This window comes from Centropristis striata, chromosome 18 (genome assembly GCF_030273125.1).
Source record: "Centropristis striata isolate RG_2023a ecotype Rhode Island chromosome 18, C.striata_1.0, whole genome shotgun sequence".
Classification (NCBI taxonomy): Eukaryota; Metazoa; Chordata; class Actinopteri; order Perciformes; family Serranidae; genus Centropristis; species Centropristis striata.
The window spans coordinates 31,550,083-31,567,189 of NC_081534.1; the positions used below are offsets into that span (position 1 = coordinate 31,550,083).

General features: G+C 35.6%; 1 protein-coding gene across 2 annotated transcripts; it reads right to left on the reverse strand.

Moving 5' to 3' along the window:
* Positions 1–8,402: 8,402 nt before the first annotated feature.
* Positions 8,403–17,029, reverse strand: rnaseh1 (ribonuclease H1). Of its 2 annotated transcripts, none has more exons than XM_059355697.1 (9): positions 16,888–17,029; positions 15,731–15,934; positions 14,642–14,766; positions 14,112–14,306; positions 12,362–12,461; positions 12,196–12,250; positions 11,968–12,052; positions 11,708–11,832; positions 8,403–8,642 (listed from the first exon to the last, which is right to left on the reverse strand). In XM_059355697.1, the coding sequence occupies exons 2-9, from the start codon at positions 15,856–15,858 to the stop codon at positions 8,553–8,555; spliced, it is 903 nt and encodes a 300-aa protein (XP_059211680.1). In that variant the 5' UTR covers positions 15,859–15,934; positions 16,888–17,029; the 3' UTR covers positions 8,403–8,552. The 2 variants fall into 2 exon arrangements, with proteins under 2 accessions (XP_059211680.1, XP_059211679.1); XM_059355696.1 differs by having other exon boundaries at positions 16,857–17,029.
* Positions 17,030–17,107: the final 78 nt, after the last annotated feature.

The following is a 17,107-nucleotide window of genomic DNA, read 5'->3' on the forward strand; positions in this document are numbered from 1 at the left end:
CCTGATTATGTTTTTTTCTCCGTCAGTGTGAGGAAATTATGTCATGATGATGTAACATCAGCAGAATCAACAACTCAGATCAAAGAGCTCACAAGAGTCTCAGTTTACCAGTCAAACCTGATTTATGCAGCTCTCACACTGTTTAGGGACCCCAGGATGCACAAATATTCACATACAATTGGAGAAAATAACACATTTTAAGGGATGATTTCTGTCCCAAACTGCATGTTATCAGCATAAAGTGGGCATGTCTGCAAAGAGGAGACTCCTGGGTACCCATAGAACCCCAGAAAGTCAGAGGTCAAGGGACCCCTTTGGGGACTAACATCATCTCACATAAATAAAATTGAGCTAATTGAATCCACAAGAGTCTCAGCTTTCCAGTCAGACCCGATTTATGCAGCTCACGGACTGTTTAGAGACCCAAGGATGCATAAATAAAATAGGTGGAAAAAATGTGTTTTTTGCTTTGTTTTGCATATTATCAGCATTTTACCAGTGGACATGTCTGTGAAGAAGAGTCTTGTGGGTTTCCATAGAGCATATTTTCATTCAGATATCTTGAGATCAGAGGTCAAAGGACCCTTTTGAAAAAGGCCATGTCAGTTTTTTTCCCGCTTAAACTTTGTAGCGTGTTAAAAAAGTGTCAAAATGATGATTATACGCCCGCAGTTGTTACCGTGTATTTAATATTCCCTACTTCTCATAGGCAATGAGTTGCATATATGTTGTATTTTTGTTGCTTTGTTGTCAACTGTTTTGCCTCTCTGTCTATTTTATTCATGTCTGAGTCAAAGTCCGCCCCTCCTGATGCCCTGAGAGAAGCTCTGCACTACTTCTATTTTGTCATTTTCCCAAAGAGTTTAATAGTGCTGCAGATGGGTTTACATTATAGTCAAAAGGCTAAAAGGCCATTAAGATGTTTGTTGTGAGTAATGTGTTGATTTATATAGATATGAATGTGTACAGATGGGTATAGGTGTAAACTGTTTATATAGATTGTGAAGGTATAAAAATGAAAGGAAATTGAGAGCATTATGAGGGAGGAGGGTGGGGGGTGGGATGAGTCTTTTATTTGTTTCTTTATTTTTTTAAATTGTATTCTTCCTTGTTTGAAAAAATAAATCATTATCCTTGTATGGTGTGTCTGTAAAGTTATGCATTTGTTTATGTTCCTTTTGGAAAACACGACTTTCAATGTAACAAACTGAAGATGCTTGGTGTACACCATAAACATACTGTAAGAGCTGGGGGTTGTCAAAAGTATCAATACTCAAAAAAGTATTGATACTTGTTAATTTAGTTAAAAAAAAGTTTAGTTTAAAGTTTAAAAGTTTAATATTGATACTTGATAATTGTTAGCCGCAGCTAGCAATTAAAGGCTGATTTCACGTTAATGATTATAAACAACGTAAATAAATAAATAAATCAGGCACGTAGTATGCCCATATTACGTTAATTGACACAGTGTCAGTATACATAAGCATAGAGTTAATAAGTTTACATAAATGTTGGTGACTGAAAAGTGTTATTTTCTCTCTTGAAGTCTCAGAATGAAGCAGAGAAAAGTCGACCTGCAACCAAACAGCAACACACACAGCCGACTCTACCTCTTTTTTATCAAGCTTTCCTAATATTGTGCACAGCATACAACCTCAAAATATTGTTCTCATTGTTATTGTTTATTGTATTTATTTATTTTTTGCACTACTTCAGACCTGAAGCTTGTTATCATAGTGGCAGTTTCTTTTTTATTATGACTATTTAACCTGTGGTTCTGTTAATTTTAACATGTTGCATTTTTCTTGAGAGTACCGGTATTGAGTTGAAAATTTTAGTATCATGACAACCCTAGTAAGAGCTTCTGTCAATAAAAACAAATCTTTTAAAAAAAAAATTGTACGGACTGATTTGGCCAAATCTTTTTCATTAAGTCTTACCTTAAACACTTATAGTAAAATATAATTTACAAGACTATAATATATGGTAAATCTCTGTATTTGAAACATTCCTATATATCTGTAGAATAATTAAAGGTTTTTTTCTTAGCTTTATATGACTTTAAGTATCTTTTCCTGCCAGATTTTTCATGATTTTCTTTTTGCAATAAATTTAAAGTTTTACTGTAAGAAAGCAGAAAGTTGCCTTAATTTTACATTCAGCAATATGATGTGTATTTTTACATAGAAATTCACTGTAATTTAATGTAGCGCCTTTAACATTTCCAGATACAGTACATATACTGTTCCAATCATTGTAAATGGTGATGTACACATTTAGGGTGAGGGTTAGGGTTAGTACAAATATTTTAACACAATTATTCATTATGAACTTGTATTTTAACGTAATTAAGCTTGTTCATGTCATTAAGCAGTATTTATATTTTTAAACAACTTTTTAAATCAGTATTTATCTTTTCAACAGTAAATGAACTGTATCAATTCACTCCTTTTTAATCAACATGAGTATCTAAATAACCTGACATCATATTCCATATCTTTCTCTCTCATTAAATATGCTAATGACATGGTAGTTTAACCAGCTACACATTAGCCACATTGAACACCAAGGTATACCTGAGTTAGCTTAGCGATGCTACCCGCGACTAGCGTTAGCGCGGTAGCTAGCGATCTTTCTAAAGTACTTTTTTCACATATAACAATGATACAATAGTACCCAATGGGTTAAAACATTGGATAACATATATGCAGTGTTGGAAAGTAACTAAGTACATTTACTCAAGTACTGTACTTAAGTACAATTTTGAGGTACTTGTACTTTACTTGAGTATTTCCATTTTATGTAACTTTATACTTGTACTCCACTACATTTAGAGGCAAATATTGTACTTTTAACTCCACTACATTTAGCTGGCAGCTTTAGTTACTTTTCAGATCCAGCATGAAAAAATACCATATATTTAATATGATTAAACATTTATAAAACATAACAGTGTGTTAAGTAATTAACGTTAGTCCTATCTGGACAACAGTAAAATGATACAAACATAAATGCATCAATACAAATAATCTTATAATATATTTAAAATATATAAAACAATCTGAGTGTGTCCATTCTGCATAACGAGTACTTTTACTTTTGATACTTTAAGTACATTTATACGCTGATACTTTTGTACTTTTACTTCAGTATGTTTTGAATGCAGGACTTTTACTTGTAGTGGAGTAAATTCACAGTGTTTTATTAGTACTTTTACTTAAGTAAGGGATATGAATACTTCTTCCACCACTGCATATATGCAACTCCGACTGGTTTTTATGAAAGTATCTCAGTTAGCAGCATGTTCACATGAGCTAACATCAAGAAGCTAATAACGTCTAGCCTAGCCTGTTAGCATGTAGCAATGCTCTTACCAGAGTCCTCTCTTTCTCTCAACAACTCACAGGCTCTCTCCTAATAAACAACAGATTTATAAATACACTATGCGGCGATTAATCATTCATTTATGAGGTTTATATCACGTTTCATACCTGCATTCATCAGCTCACTCAACAAACGGCTCTCACGGTCAATATCTCCGGTGAGTCTCCGGACTATCGCGCACTGCGTGGTTGTAACCATGGATACTGGTGCGCCACCTTGTGTGTTAAGCAATTAAAAAAATACTTTAAAAAATATGTCCAGTTATATTAATTTACTGTTTTAACTTCTGTTTTATGGTTAATATTTAGAATAAGAGTAATTTAGTTTTTTTTATAGAATTTGTCTTTAACAACAAAAACCCTGTAAAATAATACTGTATTTGTAGAAAAAAAATTGTTTACAGTGTAGTACAGCAGCTATTCTCAACCTTGGGGTCCCGACTGTGTTAAAGTGTTCATGTGTTAATGTGTTTTAGTCTTTTTGGTGATTTCATGTCTTTTTTTGGTAATTTTGTGTCTTTTTGGTAATTTGGTGTCTTTTTGGTCAGTTTCTGTCTTTTTTTTGGTAATTTTGTGTCTTTTCTGGTAATTTTGTGTCTTTTTGGCCATTTTGTGTCTTTTTTTTTTAATCATTTTTTGGTCATTTTGTGTCTTTTCTGGTCATTTTGTGTCTTTTTTGATCATTTTGTGGTCAATTTGTGTCTTTTTGGTCATTTTTCTCCGTTTTTGGTCATTTTGTGACTTTTTTGGTCAATTTGTATCTTTTTGTTGTCATTTTTTGTCATTGTGTGGTCAATTTGAGTCCTTTTTTGCTTAATTTTATGAATTTTTGTTGGTCATTTTGTGTATTTTTTGGTCATTTTGTGTCTTTTTTTATAATTTCATGGTCAATTTGAGTCCTTTTTTACTTAATTTTATGTGATTTTTTGGTCATTTGATTCTTTTTTGGGTAATTTTGTGTCTTTTCTGACAAATCCCAAAGTATCAAGTTGTTACTTTCCAAGGAGTCTCTGGCTTGAAGCTGACTGTTACACACTCAGGAGGTCAGAATGGACCTTTAAACTGACAGCAAAGGACTTAGATTAAAAGTAACAATAAAATATAGAAAAATATATATCAATGCACAGACAGAGAGATGTTTTAGTTGTTGTCTGCTTCATTATTTGTCCAAAATTCGTCGCATCAACTGAGTTTGTATGATCTGAACTGTGAGATTCTGTTCAGTGAGACAACAAGCATGTTAAACTGGGGGTCACAACTCAAAAAGGTTGAGAACTACTGTAGTACAGTATATTTCGATATCAGCCAGTTTTCTCCAGAGCAGGTGGAGACCAAACCCAGAGCTTAAAGAGGAGCGAACTTCATCAGGTGGACACAAACTGAACAACTCCACATGAATCTAAAAGCTGCTCCACGTCTGCTGCATGTGAAAACTGTTTGCGAACAACTGTAAAAACTTTCTAAGGTGATATGTCAGAGCCTGATGTGTAGTGTAAAAAAAAATCGATTTAAGCAACTTTAACACACTGAAGCTGTTCTTCAGGTCTCCGTTGGCCTCAGAGAACTTCTCTTCTTCAACTTGCTCAAACTCTGCAGTCTGACGGATCCTTTGGCTCTCAGCTCTCCGTCTGCAGGTCCTGGGTCTGGAGTTCTGCTCGCCCGGTCGACATGCCCGTTTATTCCTCGTCCTGCTAGCTGGTTTGCCCGTCGGTAGACCCACAAGAGTTGAAACGTTGCCTGACCGGTCTGAGAAAGTTCGAAAGTTATAACCCGGCGTGCGGAAAGTCTTTACAGAATCTGCACCTGACCTAAATAGAGAGAAGTGCACTAAACTACCTTTCTGTGCAGGAAGTTTATCTATTTCTATCTCTGCATATCCAAAGTTTCTGCTCATTCTTGGCTCTTTTGTGATAAATCTATGTGTTACTAACTTGTCAGAGTTAATTTACTTTATTTTGAATGAAAGAGAATATAGATTAGCATATTAGGCAAGCTAAAAAAAGGTCAATTACAAAAGTTCGAAGTTTACTGAAGAATATTATAATATATATAGAGATATGGATGGAAGATTTGTAGAAGAAACATGAGGAGATTATTTAAGATATATCTAATTAACTCTAGGTGAATATTTGGGTTGTATATAATAGCAGAGGTGTAGTTTCTGAGATGTATATGTGATAAATACTGAGATTATATTATTATATGGACTGACATGTTCCTAACCTTTCTCCATACTTCTTTCTTCTCCTGTAATAATCTATATTTTTAATGTTTTTCTTTATGTTGTTTATGAGAATTAATATTTTTGAGAGTTTGCTCGATGTTTGATGTTCATTTTCTTTTTTTTCTTTCTTGTTTTGTTTCCTGTGCTTTGTTTTTTTTAAGTTCTTTTATTCTTGATTCGTTTGTGTTTTTCATTCTTTACTTAATTGTTATGTTTGGAATAAATAAATAAATAATATAAAATGAAAACGGATGGAACCTTTTACTTGCAGTTCAGGAAACAGGGAAAATATTTTCTTCAAACAGCTTCTCCTGGCTCAGTCTCACTCTTATAATTTAATATATTTAATGCTGAGTTGAAGAAGACACTCAGGCATCATATTCATCTCATTAAGTTGTTGAAAACTGTCATGATTAATAATTATTTAGAGAGATATACAAGGCACTTAGAAACGTTGTATTACTTACCTTTAAAAAATACTTTTATTTAGGGAGTTTTTCTTGTTGATACATTATTATTATTATTTTTGCCTATTATCTCTTTATTATGTTGTCTGATAACTCAGTGTAAGATTGGGAAAGTCTCTGTTTGATGATGCTAAAGAGGATCCTAATGAATTATTATTATTATATAAATGTTATAAATGTTATCCAGTCTGAGATGATAAGAGCTTTAAAGTGAGTCTGTCAAACTGTATTCTCCATAATAAGAAGTTATTTATAATGAGAAAAAAAACAAGAATAATTGATTTTAATACCTGTAAAAGCAGCCGATCTATACAAGCATTTAATAAACATTGTTTAACCCTCTGGAGTCCATCTATTTATTGAAAAGACACATGTTTTATTTCCAGTAATAACTTTATTTATATCTGATATGTAGACAAGCTGAGAAAGCCAGTTAAAGCACAATCATAGGAGCTTTCACAGTGTGACATTTATGTTTCTAGACCATTTTTAAAGTGTGAATTTTCTTTCTACAATGAAAACTATTACTATTTTTAATTCACATGCAAATAGACTGTTTTGTAGTTTTATTATTTATTATTTTTTCTGCTGTTTTTGTGTGTATAAATGGTACAAAAAATGGTACATTTCCATAGACACCTGTGTCTTTTGTTTGTTTTTTGGGTTCCTGGCAGCTTTATACTTTGTTAATTAAAATAAAATGAAAAATCTGACCGATAGCCAAGTTTGTGTGGAGAAAAAGGAGCCATGCATGTGATGTAAGGACAGACTGGAAGATGATAAACAGAGACAGAAATGAATGCAGAGGAAGTTAACAAATTTGAACCAAAATCTCCTGGACTTCAGAGGTTTAAAGTAATAATGTTTACTTTCACAGGTTTTATTCCCCTTCCTCTCTATTGAGTTTTACTGCAATAAACATTATTTAAATATAGTTTAAAAACAATATTTCCAAAGTGTTGATGTGTCTGAAACAACATGCATCAGATGTGTGAATCAGTATTAAAACTGATCCTAAAACAAACCCAAATCCTCTCCATGTGGAGCTCTAACAATGACTGGAGCTCCTCCTGCTGGACAGTTCACTGTATTACAACTAATCTAAATCATTTCTACTTTTCTGAACCTAAAACTATTTTTTTTTCCTTTTCCACCCACACCACACCACCTTTCTTTTTCTCCCTAGTGCAGGGGTTGGTAACCTTTACTACAAAAAACTGTCTGGAGCTGCGAAGCATATTTGGGGCTTATAATGAAGGTGACACGGCCTATTAAGCCTAAATTAGCCCATCAACATTACTAATAGGTCCCCCGAGGCTCCACACTGAAGACACATCTAAACAGGCTGGGAAGAACTTTTTAGCTCACTGAAACTTTTTTTAATTTGGTGTTTAGGAGACATAGTTTGAAAAATGGACAATGTATTGGATTAAATGTGTTATTTTCGTTTGTGTATTTGTGTTTTCGTGTCCGAAATGTACATTTTCTGCATTAAATAAACTCATACGGTCATGGAAAAGTTTATTATACCACCCTTATTTTCTTCCATTTCTTGTTCATTTTAATGCCTGGTACAACTAAAGGTACATTTGTTTGGACAAATATAATGAGAACAACAAAAATAGCTGATAAGAGTTTAATTTAAGAGCTGATATCTAGACATATAACATGGTTTTATTGTTAATGATTTTGGTTATTAGCAAGAAAAACATGGAAAATGTCATGTTATTTAATGTTTGCTGTGTATTTCTGTGCTCTTGTGATCTTTTGATACCAACTTATTTTATGATTGAATATTCCAAGTATTCTTTAAATATCTTTTATTGATGACAACAGATCATTATTTCCATTTTGCCTCTCATACTTTATGAAGAAAAAAGTTTTTGTATTATTAGATAGCTAACTACTTAGCCAAGAAGTTAGCTAAGTAGTTAGCTAAGCAAGGTACTTAGCCAAGAAGTTAGCTAAGCAGTTAGCATAGCAAGCTACTTAGCTAAAAAATGGATATGGGTCATTTTTCACCCATGTTTTGCATTAGAAGAGTAGTGACACAAGAAGGGATTTTATAAAAATAAAAATAAAAACTTAGGATGTATGATGATCAAAAACAAACTAATTGGGGAAAACCTGGAATACTGAATGATGAAAATAATTTATTGCAAAGATATAGAAGATAAAAAATGTCACTGGGTCACTTTTGATTCTCTCTTTCATCCCTACTCTCCTTCACTTTCTTCCTTGTCTGTATCTCCTTCCCTCAAAAGAACAAAAGAACAATCCTCAGAAGAAACCTCGACTTGCTGCATCACAAAATGCAAAAACGGGCAGTTGAAGCAGAAGAAACTTTATTTAAAACACAAATTAAAATGAACATTTAACAAATAAACTCTCAGTTTTCCCTCTGTGTGTTGCTGAGAAGAAAAACAAACATGACAGTGGTGCAGCAGAGCTCTCCAGCTCCATAAATCGTCTCTTTCTTTACTCCTCTAACGGCTTCACTGCTCCTTCTCTCGACAGTCTGTCGGCCTCCTCGTTGCCTCTGTAGCCGGCGTGACCTGGAATATGTATCTGGAGGAAGAAGAGGAGGAAATCATTTCCCTGACCTGTAATGTCACCGTCTCAAGACGAAGCGTTTGCTGTTATAAACTCCAGTTCAACAGTTCTGACTGTTAGAGGGTTAACAGTAACAGCTGATGCTCCCAGCAGCTGAGACTCAGGTCAACTCAGAGCTACAGCAACTGCAGGTTTAGGACTTGTAAATGTCCTTAAAGTCCATATTTAAGTTGTAAATGCAACTCATAAACTCAGATTTTTTTCTGAAAGCACCAATGTAACAGTCCTTGAACTTAAAAATAAAGAAGAGCCTGAAAAGCCAAAGAAATATAAGATTTACTCGAGTCAGCTGAAGTCCATTATTTAAAAGGTAATTAAATGTAAATGTGGGTCTGTTTCAAACGGATCCAAGTGTCTTTAACCCTTTGATGCACAACATGGTCTAAAGTGACCCGACAGAGTTTTTATCTTCTATATCTTTGCAAAAAAATATTTTCATCATTCGGTATTCCAGGTTTTCCTCAAGTAGTTTGTTTTTGATCATCATACATCCTAATTTTTATGTTTTCCTTTATTATTTTTTAAATAAAATCCCTTTTTGTGTCACTACTCTTCTAATACACAACATGGGTCAAAAATGACCCATATCCATTTCATAGCTAAGCAGCTTGCTAAGCTAACTATTTAGCTAACTTCTTGGCTAAGTATTTAGCTAAGTAGCTTGCTAAGCTAACTACTTAGCTAACTTCTTGGCTAAGTATTTAGCTAAGTAGCTTGCTAAGCTAACTACTTAGCTAACTTCTTGGCTAAGATTTAGCTAAGTAGCTTGCTAAGCTAACTACTTAGCTAACTTCTTGGCTAAGTATTTAGCTAAGTAGCTTGCTAAGCTAACTACTTAGCTAACTTCTTGGCTAAGTATTTAGCTAAGTAGCTTGCTAAGCTCACTACTTAGCTAACTTCTTGGCTAAGTATTTAGCTAAGTAGCTTGCTAAGCTAACTACTTACCTAACATCTTGGCTAAGTAGTTAGCTTAGCAAGCTACTTAGCCAAGTAGTTAGCTATGTAATAATACAAAAACTTTGTTTGTTCATAAAGTATGAGAGGCAAAATGGAAATAATGATCTGTTGTTATCCAAAACAAGATATTCAAAGAATACTTGGAATATTCAATCATAAAATAAGTTGATACAAAAAGATAGAGCACTGAAACACACAGCAGTATTAAATAACATGTGAAATGAATGCGGGTCATTTTTGACCATGTTGTGCATTAGAAGGGGTTTAAATATGTTGTGCATCAAAGGGTTAACAATGCTGACATTCAAATTCTAAATCAACAGTCAAAAGCTGTGCAGTTGTTTATTTTTTGCATGACCATAAATTATCTTTATATAACTCCAATAACAACACATTTATTTATTGCTGGGTTTTTTTGTTTTTTTTCAATTGACGTAATAAAATATGATGACAGACATTCAAAGCTTCATTCGAAAACAACAGAAGCTTTGAACTTTAAAGCAAACAAAAGAACCAGCCTAAACCTTTATGAGCCAGATATTGCAACATTTAACTACAAAAATAAAATCACTCAAAGAAAAACATATATTAAACTGTTTATCACTCCGTTTTTAAGTCTGTCACTTAGTTTGTCTCAGATTGAGTCTGTGCACCAAAAAGTGCAGTCCTGACATGATATATTTCTATTAAAAAAGCACTCCAGGATCATATTTGCTTTACTTGTGAAATGCCGCTTTATAGCCTTAAGTTTTGATACTTTGACGAGCTAACACTCTGACTGTAGTGCTCCTCCAGCGCCCCCTGTGGCCGATGTTCTAACTGTTGTAAATCAATCTGCCTCTCTCAGTGTGGAGCTGACTAACTCCAAAAACAAAACAGGACAGAGCTTATATGATGACAATTAGCACAGAATCACCCACCAATAAGTGTAAAAACTTTGCCTTTTCTTGTAAAGAAATAAAATAACAAATTACTCTTAAAGATTTTAATATTCAAAGACATTCAGTTCATATTTTTAAGAGCAAACGTAAGACTTATTTTTAATTTGGCTTTTAACTTGAACCATTTATAAAGATTTTTCTGTTCATGCATCTTAGTGTTACAACATCTTCTCTTACTTATTTATTTGCTACTATATATATATATATATATATATATATATATATATATATATATATATATATATATATATATATTTATCATGCTTTACTTCTTATTTATTTATTGTTTTTATCTTTTATCTAGCTTTTTTCCCTACTTTTTATTGTTATTATTTACTTTTGTTTTTTATTTTATTTTATTTTTATTTATTCTATCTACTTATTTTCTAACCTGCCTCCAGTGTTTCCTCACTGCTCCACTTTGAGATGGAGCTTCCTCAGTTTGTACTTTGTTTATAATATGATGGAGGGTGTTTGCTTGTTTTTATGTTTTATTGTTATCATTACTATCATTATTACTTTCTCCTTTTTTATGTAAAGCACTTTGTGTTACATTTCTCTTGTATGAAAAGTGCTATACAACTAAAGTCTGATTGATTGATTGATTGATTGATTGATTAAAGTGCTAGTGATCACATCTCAGATACTGATCTAACTCTATATGCTTTCTTTAACTGTTAATTCTATTTAATCGTCTAATATTAATTCTAGAGAATATCCTTATGTTTGATATAAGAAACAGCAGCAGAATACACAAGAAAAAGCTATAAAAAATGATATAAGTACGAATTTAAAGCTGCAGGCTAAAATTATTTTTCCAGCCAGTATAAAAATAAATCTATAATATGACTTCAGGTAAAGAAAATATATACATTTATCCCCACAGTTAGGGCAGAGCAACACTAAAGTTATGAAGCAGCTCGTCTTCACTGCTGCTTGTCTTGAGGAGAAGTTAACCCTGTAAACCAATGATGGTACGACAGTAAAACTAAGTAATGTGGTGATTTTAAATTCTAGATTTTACAGTGACAACCCCTTAGTCTCGACTCTTCTTCAGTGATTGTGGAATGACTAAAGTGAATGAAATAAAGCCTGTGAGTGGCTGATGTTGGTGATATTTACCCAGACCACCTCCACCTCTGCATTCAGTCTGTCCAGCTTCACAAAGTCCTCTTTGTTGGTGATCTGACCTCCAGATTTCAGCCGCCAGCCGTTCAGCTTCCAGTTCTTCACCCAGCTGGTCACACCTGCAACACACACACACACACACACACACACACACACACACACACACACACACACACACACACACACATACACACACACTTCAAGGTCTGCTATGGTGAAATTAAAAACCTGAATTTGACCTTTTAGTGACTCACCATTGATGGTGAACTTGCTGTCGGTGTAGAGAACTAACTTCTTGATGTTCTGCTCTTTGGCTTGTTCCAGCGCTCTGCAGGCTGCCTGGTTTTAACGAACAAACACACACAAACAGTGCAGAAACATACTGTCAACCTGGTTTCATCTACTAAACACACTGTTGTATCAGAGTTGCTGCAAGATGACGAAATGTTTAAAAAAAAATCTGTGCTTTAAAAGCTGCTTACCTGTATTTCTGCACGCTGGTTGGTTTGTCTTCCGTGCAGCCGATCTGCAACATTTCTGCAGGAAAGCAGCAAGAAATGTGCCAATTCATTTGATTTTTACTTTAGTGTTGTTTTTATTATGGAGAACTGTTCTAAATGCAGTTGAATGTGCATCTAGTTTCCTCACAGCGGGTGGTTGGGACCCCAGTAGACCCCGATGCCGGCTCGGGCTCCTTTCTGTCCGTTACCTGAGCAACAACCGTCTGTGTAGACGACTACAGCGTCACCTGGGAAGATAACGTGACACTGAAGTGAGTTCAAGTTTTATTCAATACCACTATTTCCTCCACTTAACTTTAACAGAGCACAGTGTGTCTTAAGTAGCAGCTAAAATAATCCATTTACAGATTATCAACTAGGGGTGTGCCATATCATATCCTTCATGATAATACCGGTATATTTTTGTTATGGTAAAAAAAAAATGCATATCATGATATTGGCAATATTCCTACTTCTTGATAGCCTGGCTAACACCAGACTATTCTCAAATGAGGGCTAGTCTGGCAACGAGCAGTGTATTTCTCCGTAGAGGAGGTGTGGTTTACGATCCTCCGGAGCCGTTTATTGGACGCTTAGAATGTCTATCAAAGCGTCTGTAGGTAGCTCTTAGCCAATCAGATCAGTTATACCAGATGACGTAGTAGAGCAACAGAGATGGATGTTTGTTGTGTGTGTGTCTGTGAGAGAGTGTTGTTTGCTGCTTTGCTTCTCCAGTTTTCGCTTTCTGCAAGATTATTTATTTTCACGCTTTATTCCCCCTCATGTCATTCTGCCACACACATCCACTGATTTTATGGGCAACAAACAAGCTGCTGCAGGCCTCTGGGGGCTCCGCTGTCCGCGGTAGCGGGGCTATTAGCCGTTAGCGGCTATTAGCCGTTAGCAGCTATTAGCGGCTATTAGCTATTAGCCGCTAACGGCGCTAATAGCCGCTAGCGACGCCAATAGCCCCGCTACCATAACGCCGGTGATCTCAGCGGAGCCGCCGAGAGACCTTTCGCCTTTCAACTTTCGCTCTAAACTATTTAAAACACCATCTGCAGCTAAAGAGAGTTTCGCGTCTGCAGCAGCCATGTTGGATCCGGAAAACTACAAGTGCCGAGTAGTACGCGTCATCGTCTTGCCGTCCCTCCCCGCTCTGTGATTGGATCCCTAAAACAGGGATAAGAAACTGGCTTGGTTGCCAGACCGTCTGGAGGTTCGAAATTAAATTTGAGCGTGCAAGGCAGTCTGGGTATACCCAGGCTAGCTTCTTGACGTAGTGGCGTAATGATTTCCCATTAAATACCTAGACTGTGGCGGCCCGCTATAGTCTCTCATGCTGCCCGGCTGTGAAAAATGTTATGTAAGCTGTTTGCTCACATTTAGCTCTCAAAGTGCACAAGATTGATGCATTTAACTGAAAACTGTCAAAAAATTTCTCCCAGGGGGGAATGCCGTTCAGGAAATTATTATGGATAATATATGGATTCAAAACCTGAGAATATATATTAAAAGTCTGAGAATACATCTTAAAAGTTTGAGAAAATATATAGAAACCTGAAAATATAAATTGAAACTTTTTATAGATGGTTATTTTTTATTATTTGCTAATACTCAAGAGTAATTTTTTTTGTATTTGGCAACTGTTGAGAGTTGCACTTTACACAATATTTTTAGATTTTTATTTTGTTGTTCGTTGTGATTGTTATTTATTTATAAAGACAAAAATAATTTTCAGTATTTTGTAATATCGTCAAGAATATCGTTATCGCAAAAATACTCTGAAATATTGTGATATTTTTTTGGGGCCATATTGCCCACCCCTATTATCAACCCACAGTTTTATTTAAAAATGTCCTTACAGAGTGATTTCTGCAGATGTTGAAACATCTTACCCATGTATGTGAATCCGTCTGTGCTGTCTGAAGTGGAGCTTTCTGCAGATGAGCTTTCTGAGGGTTTGACCCGTTTGGGTTGGGACTCTGTCTCCTCCTCTGAGTGACATCTCTTCTTACCCAGAGGGATGTACTCCAGAGCCTCCGGGCCTCTTTTAGGAAGCAGAGCGGCGGCCGACTCCACACACTGAGCCACTGGAAGACAAAAACAAAAAGCCATTTTAGAGTTTCTACCTTCCTTGTTTTACTGGTTGCATAGAGGTATTTAACCCAGACCCAGTATACAAGATCGACATAAAACATCTATAAACTGCATGGCTATCTCCTAAAACTTTAGCAAGGATCTGATAATAGCATTTGTTACGGGAAGATTTTTGAAAGTACAAACTTGCCAGATGGTGGTAACTGGGAAAAAATGGCACCATAGAAGTATAAATAAATGCAAGTAACAAAACCTCTGGCTGATTATTAACAGCCTCTAAAATAAGATGTTTTTGTGAAGGTTGTGCAGAAGAAAAGCCTCAGCTGACCTTTCTTCACCTCTGGAACTGGAGAAGGTTCGGCTCCTCTGAAGAACGCCCAGGCATCTTTCTCTGATGCAAACTTCTTGAAGGCAGCAGCCGGAAATTTGTCCACCTGGCTCTTACATTCATCCCTAAATCAGTTTAAAAAAAAAAAAAGAAACTAATGATAAACAATTCTAAAAAGTCTGAACATGAATCCTGCAAACCTTCCAAAATGTTATATTTTTTCTATATATTATCTACTCGATAGCTTCTCCATCAGATGCAAACTGAGCATCTATTGAACATTATTTTTGATTAGTGCAGGTGTTGTGATGTGAATCCACTGCTCTTTATTCTGCACAAATCAATTAACTGATCACTAATCCACACCTTTGTATGAAACTAACGGTTTTCCAACATGGAGACTATGTAATGTATATTTTAAACAACATTTTATAAGTGATGTATGGACAACAGATGTAAAGTAGGAATTTAGCTCAGTCATTGGTTGTGTTGTGCATGGTCCCTTGTTAAATTAACTCAATCTTTTTCCAGCATGCTCCTCATATCAATACGTTTTCTGGACAAAACCTCAACTAGAATTTGACAATTTTAAGTCTACTTGTATTTCAGCTGCTTAGCAGAACACATCTTAACACCCTTTATAGATCATTAGGGCATTTTAATAAATTCGGCATAGCGTTAAATGTCTTTTAGAGCGTCGTTAACGCTATTCAGCATTCATTCACCTTTATTTAACCAGGCAGGTCATTAAGAACAAATTCTTATTTACAATGGCGGCCTGACAACGCCCACTTCTGGGCGTATGTTTTGATGGAGAAAATGAAATATTATTCACATAAGCGGTTGCTCATCGTGTTTTTCTTCTCAGCCGAATTGAAGAGTGGATTGATGTGATTAGACAACACTCCAAAAGGATCTTCTAGCTGGTGTTTTTTTTCCGCTGAATACCGGGGAAACATTAAAACACCGGATTTCTGAATGGGATTTGGCATGCCCCTTTTCTAGCTCTAGCAAATGCCCTTTAAAAGATGAATAACTTTGGTTTTCTTGCAAACAGATGTTGTGAAAGTAAGTTGTAAGCTGTCTCACCATGAGCTGTAGACTCCTGGTTTGAATCCTTTCCTTACAGCGTAGAAAAACTTGCCCTTGGCCATGTCGTCAGCTGTGCTGCAGAAGGTCCTGCGTACTGCTCTGAAAACACCAGTCAGTCTAAACATCAGGGCCGGCTCTAGGCATAGGCGACATAGGCGGTTGCCTAGAGCGCCATCTGCTGGACGGGTGCTGCCAGTCACCCTTGAGGGAGAAAAAAAAACAATAATAATTTTCGATGCTCACTGTCGCCCTTGCTTCGTGTTCTGTCTTGAAAATAATAAATATTAACAAAAAAAATAAACGGATTAAAAAAAAAGACATTTAGTCACTTGTGGTGCTGAGTCACTTGACGTGTGGTCATTGCCTTGCCCCCCCTTTAGACGGTCAGATCGGTGTCACAGAGATCAGGTCATCGCCTAGGGCAGTAGTTCTCAACCTTTTTGAGTCGCAACCCCCAATTTAACATGCATGTTGTCCGCGACCCCAGCTCACTGAACACAATCTCACACGCACAGTTCAGATCACCCAAAAAAGAAACAAAATGACCAAAAAAAGACACAAAATGACTAAAAAAAAAGACACAAAATGACCAAAAAGACACAAAATGACTAAAAAAAGAAACAAAATGACCAAAAAAAGACACAAAATGACTAAAAAAAGACACAAAATGACCCCCAAAAAGAAACAAAATGACCCAAAAAATACACAAAATGACCCCCAAAAAAAAGACACAAATTGACCAAAAAAGACACAAAAAGACTAAAACACATGAACACTTTAACACAGTGGAGACAGAGCTGACTTCCAAAATGATTTGGAGACCCCCAGAAATCATCTCGCGACCCCAGCTGGGGTCGGGACCCCAAGGTTGAGAATAGCTGTGTACAGAGGAGCTGCTGAGAAACGGAGGTGGCTAACATCGTGGTGTTAACTCAAAAAACAATACTATATCATTAAATCTGACTGGTCGATGTGTGTTCGGCTATAAAACCGTAAACACGTGGGTGACATTCAGCAGCACGTTAAGTAACGTTATGTCAAAACCAAAACAATAGGTCAGAACTAGCTGGTGACGTTATTAGCTAGTTTGCTTTCTCTAAATTACAACAAAAAACCCACATACACACGCCAAAAAAGTACTCCGACAGATTAACCTCTTCTGTAGTCTTCAAATTCCGACGTTAAACGTTGTTTAAAGCCTGAAAAGTGCAAAAAAATAAAATAACAACCCTCCAACATAGTCTGGCTGTAGAACTGCACTGTGAGGTCCGGAAGTTGCCGTTCAAAATAAAAGCGAGCATACCGGAAGCTCGTATTTTTCGTTCCCCGTGTTTATTTTTTTGGTTCTTTATTTTATGTATACATTGTAAAAAT

Coding starts and splice junctions, on each gene's coding strand:
- rnaseh1 (XM_059355697.1), bottom strand. CDS start 15,858: ATGTTTAGACTGACTGGTGTTTTCAGAGCAGTACGCAGGACCTTCTGC. Junction 12,462..14,111: donor AGACGGATTCACATACATGG/GTAAGATGTTTC, acceptor TTATCTTCCCAG/GTGACGCTGTAGTCGTCTAC. Junction 12,053..12,195: donor ACCAGCGTGCAGAAATACAG/GTAAGCAGCTTT, acceptor CGTTAAAACCAG/GCAGCCTGCAGAGCGCTGGA.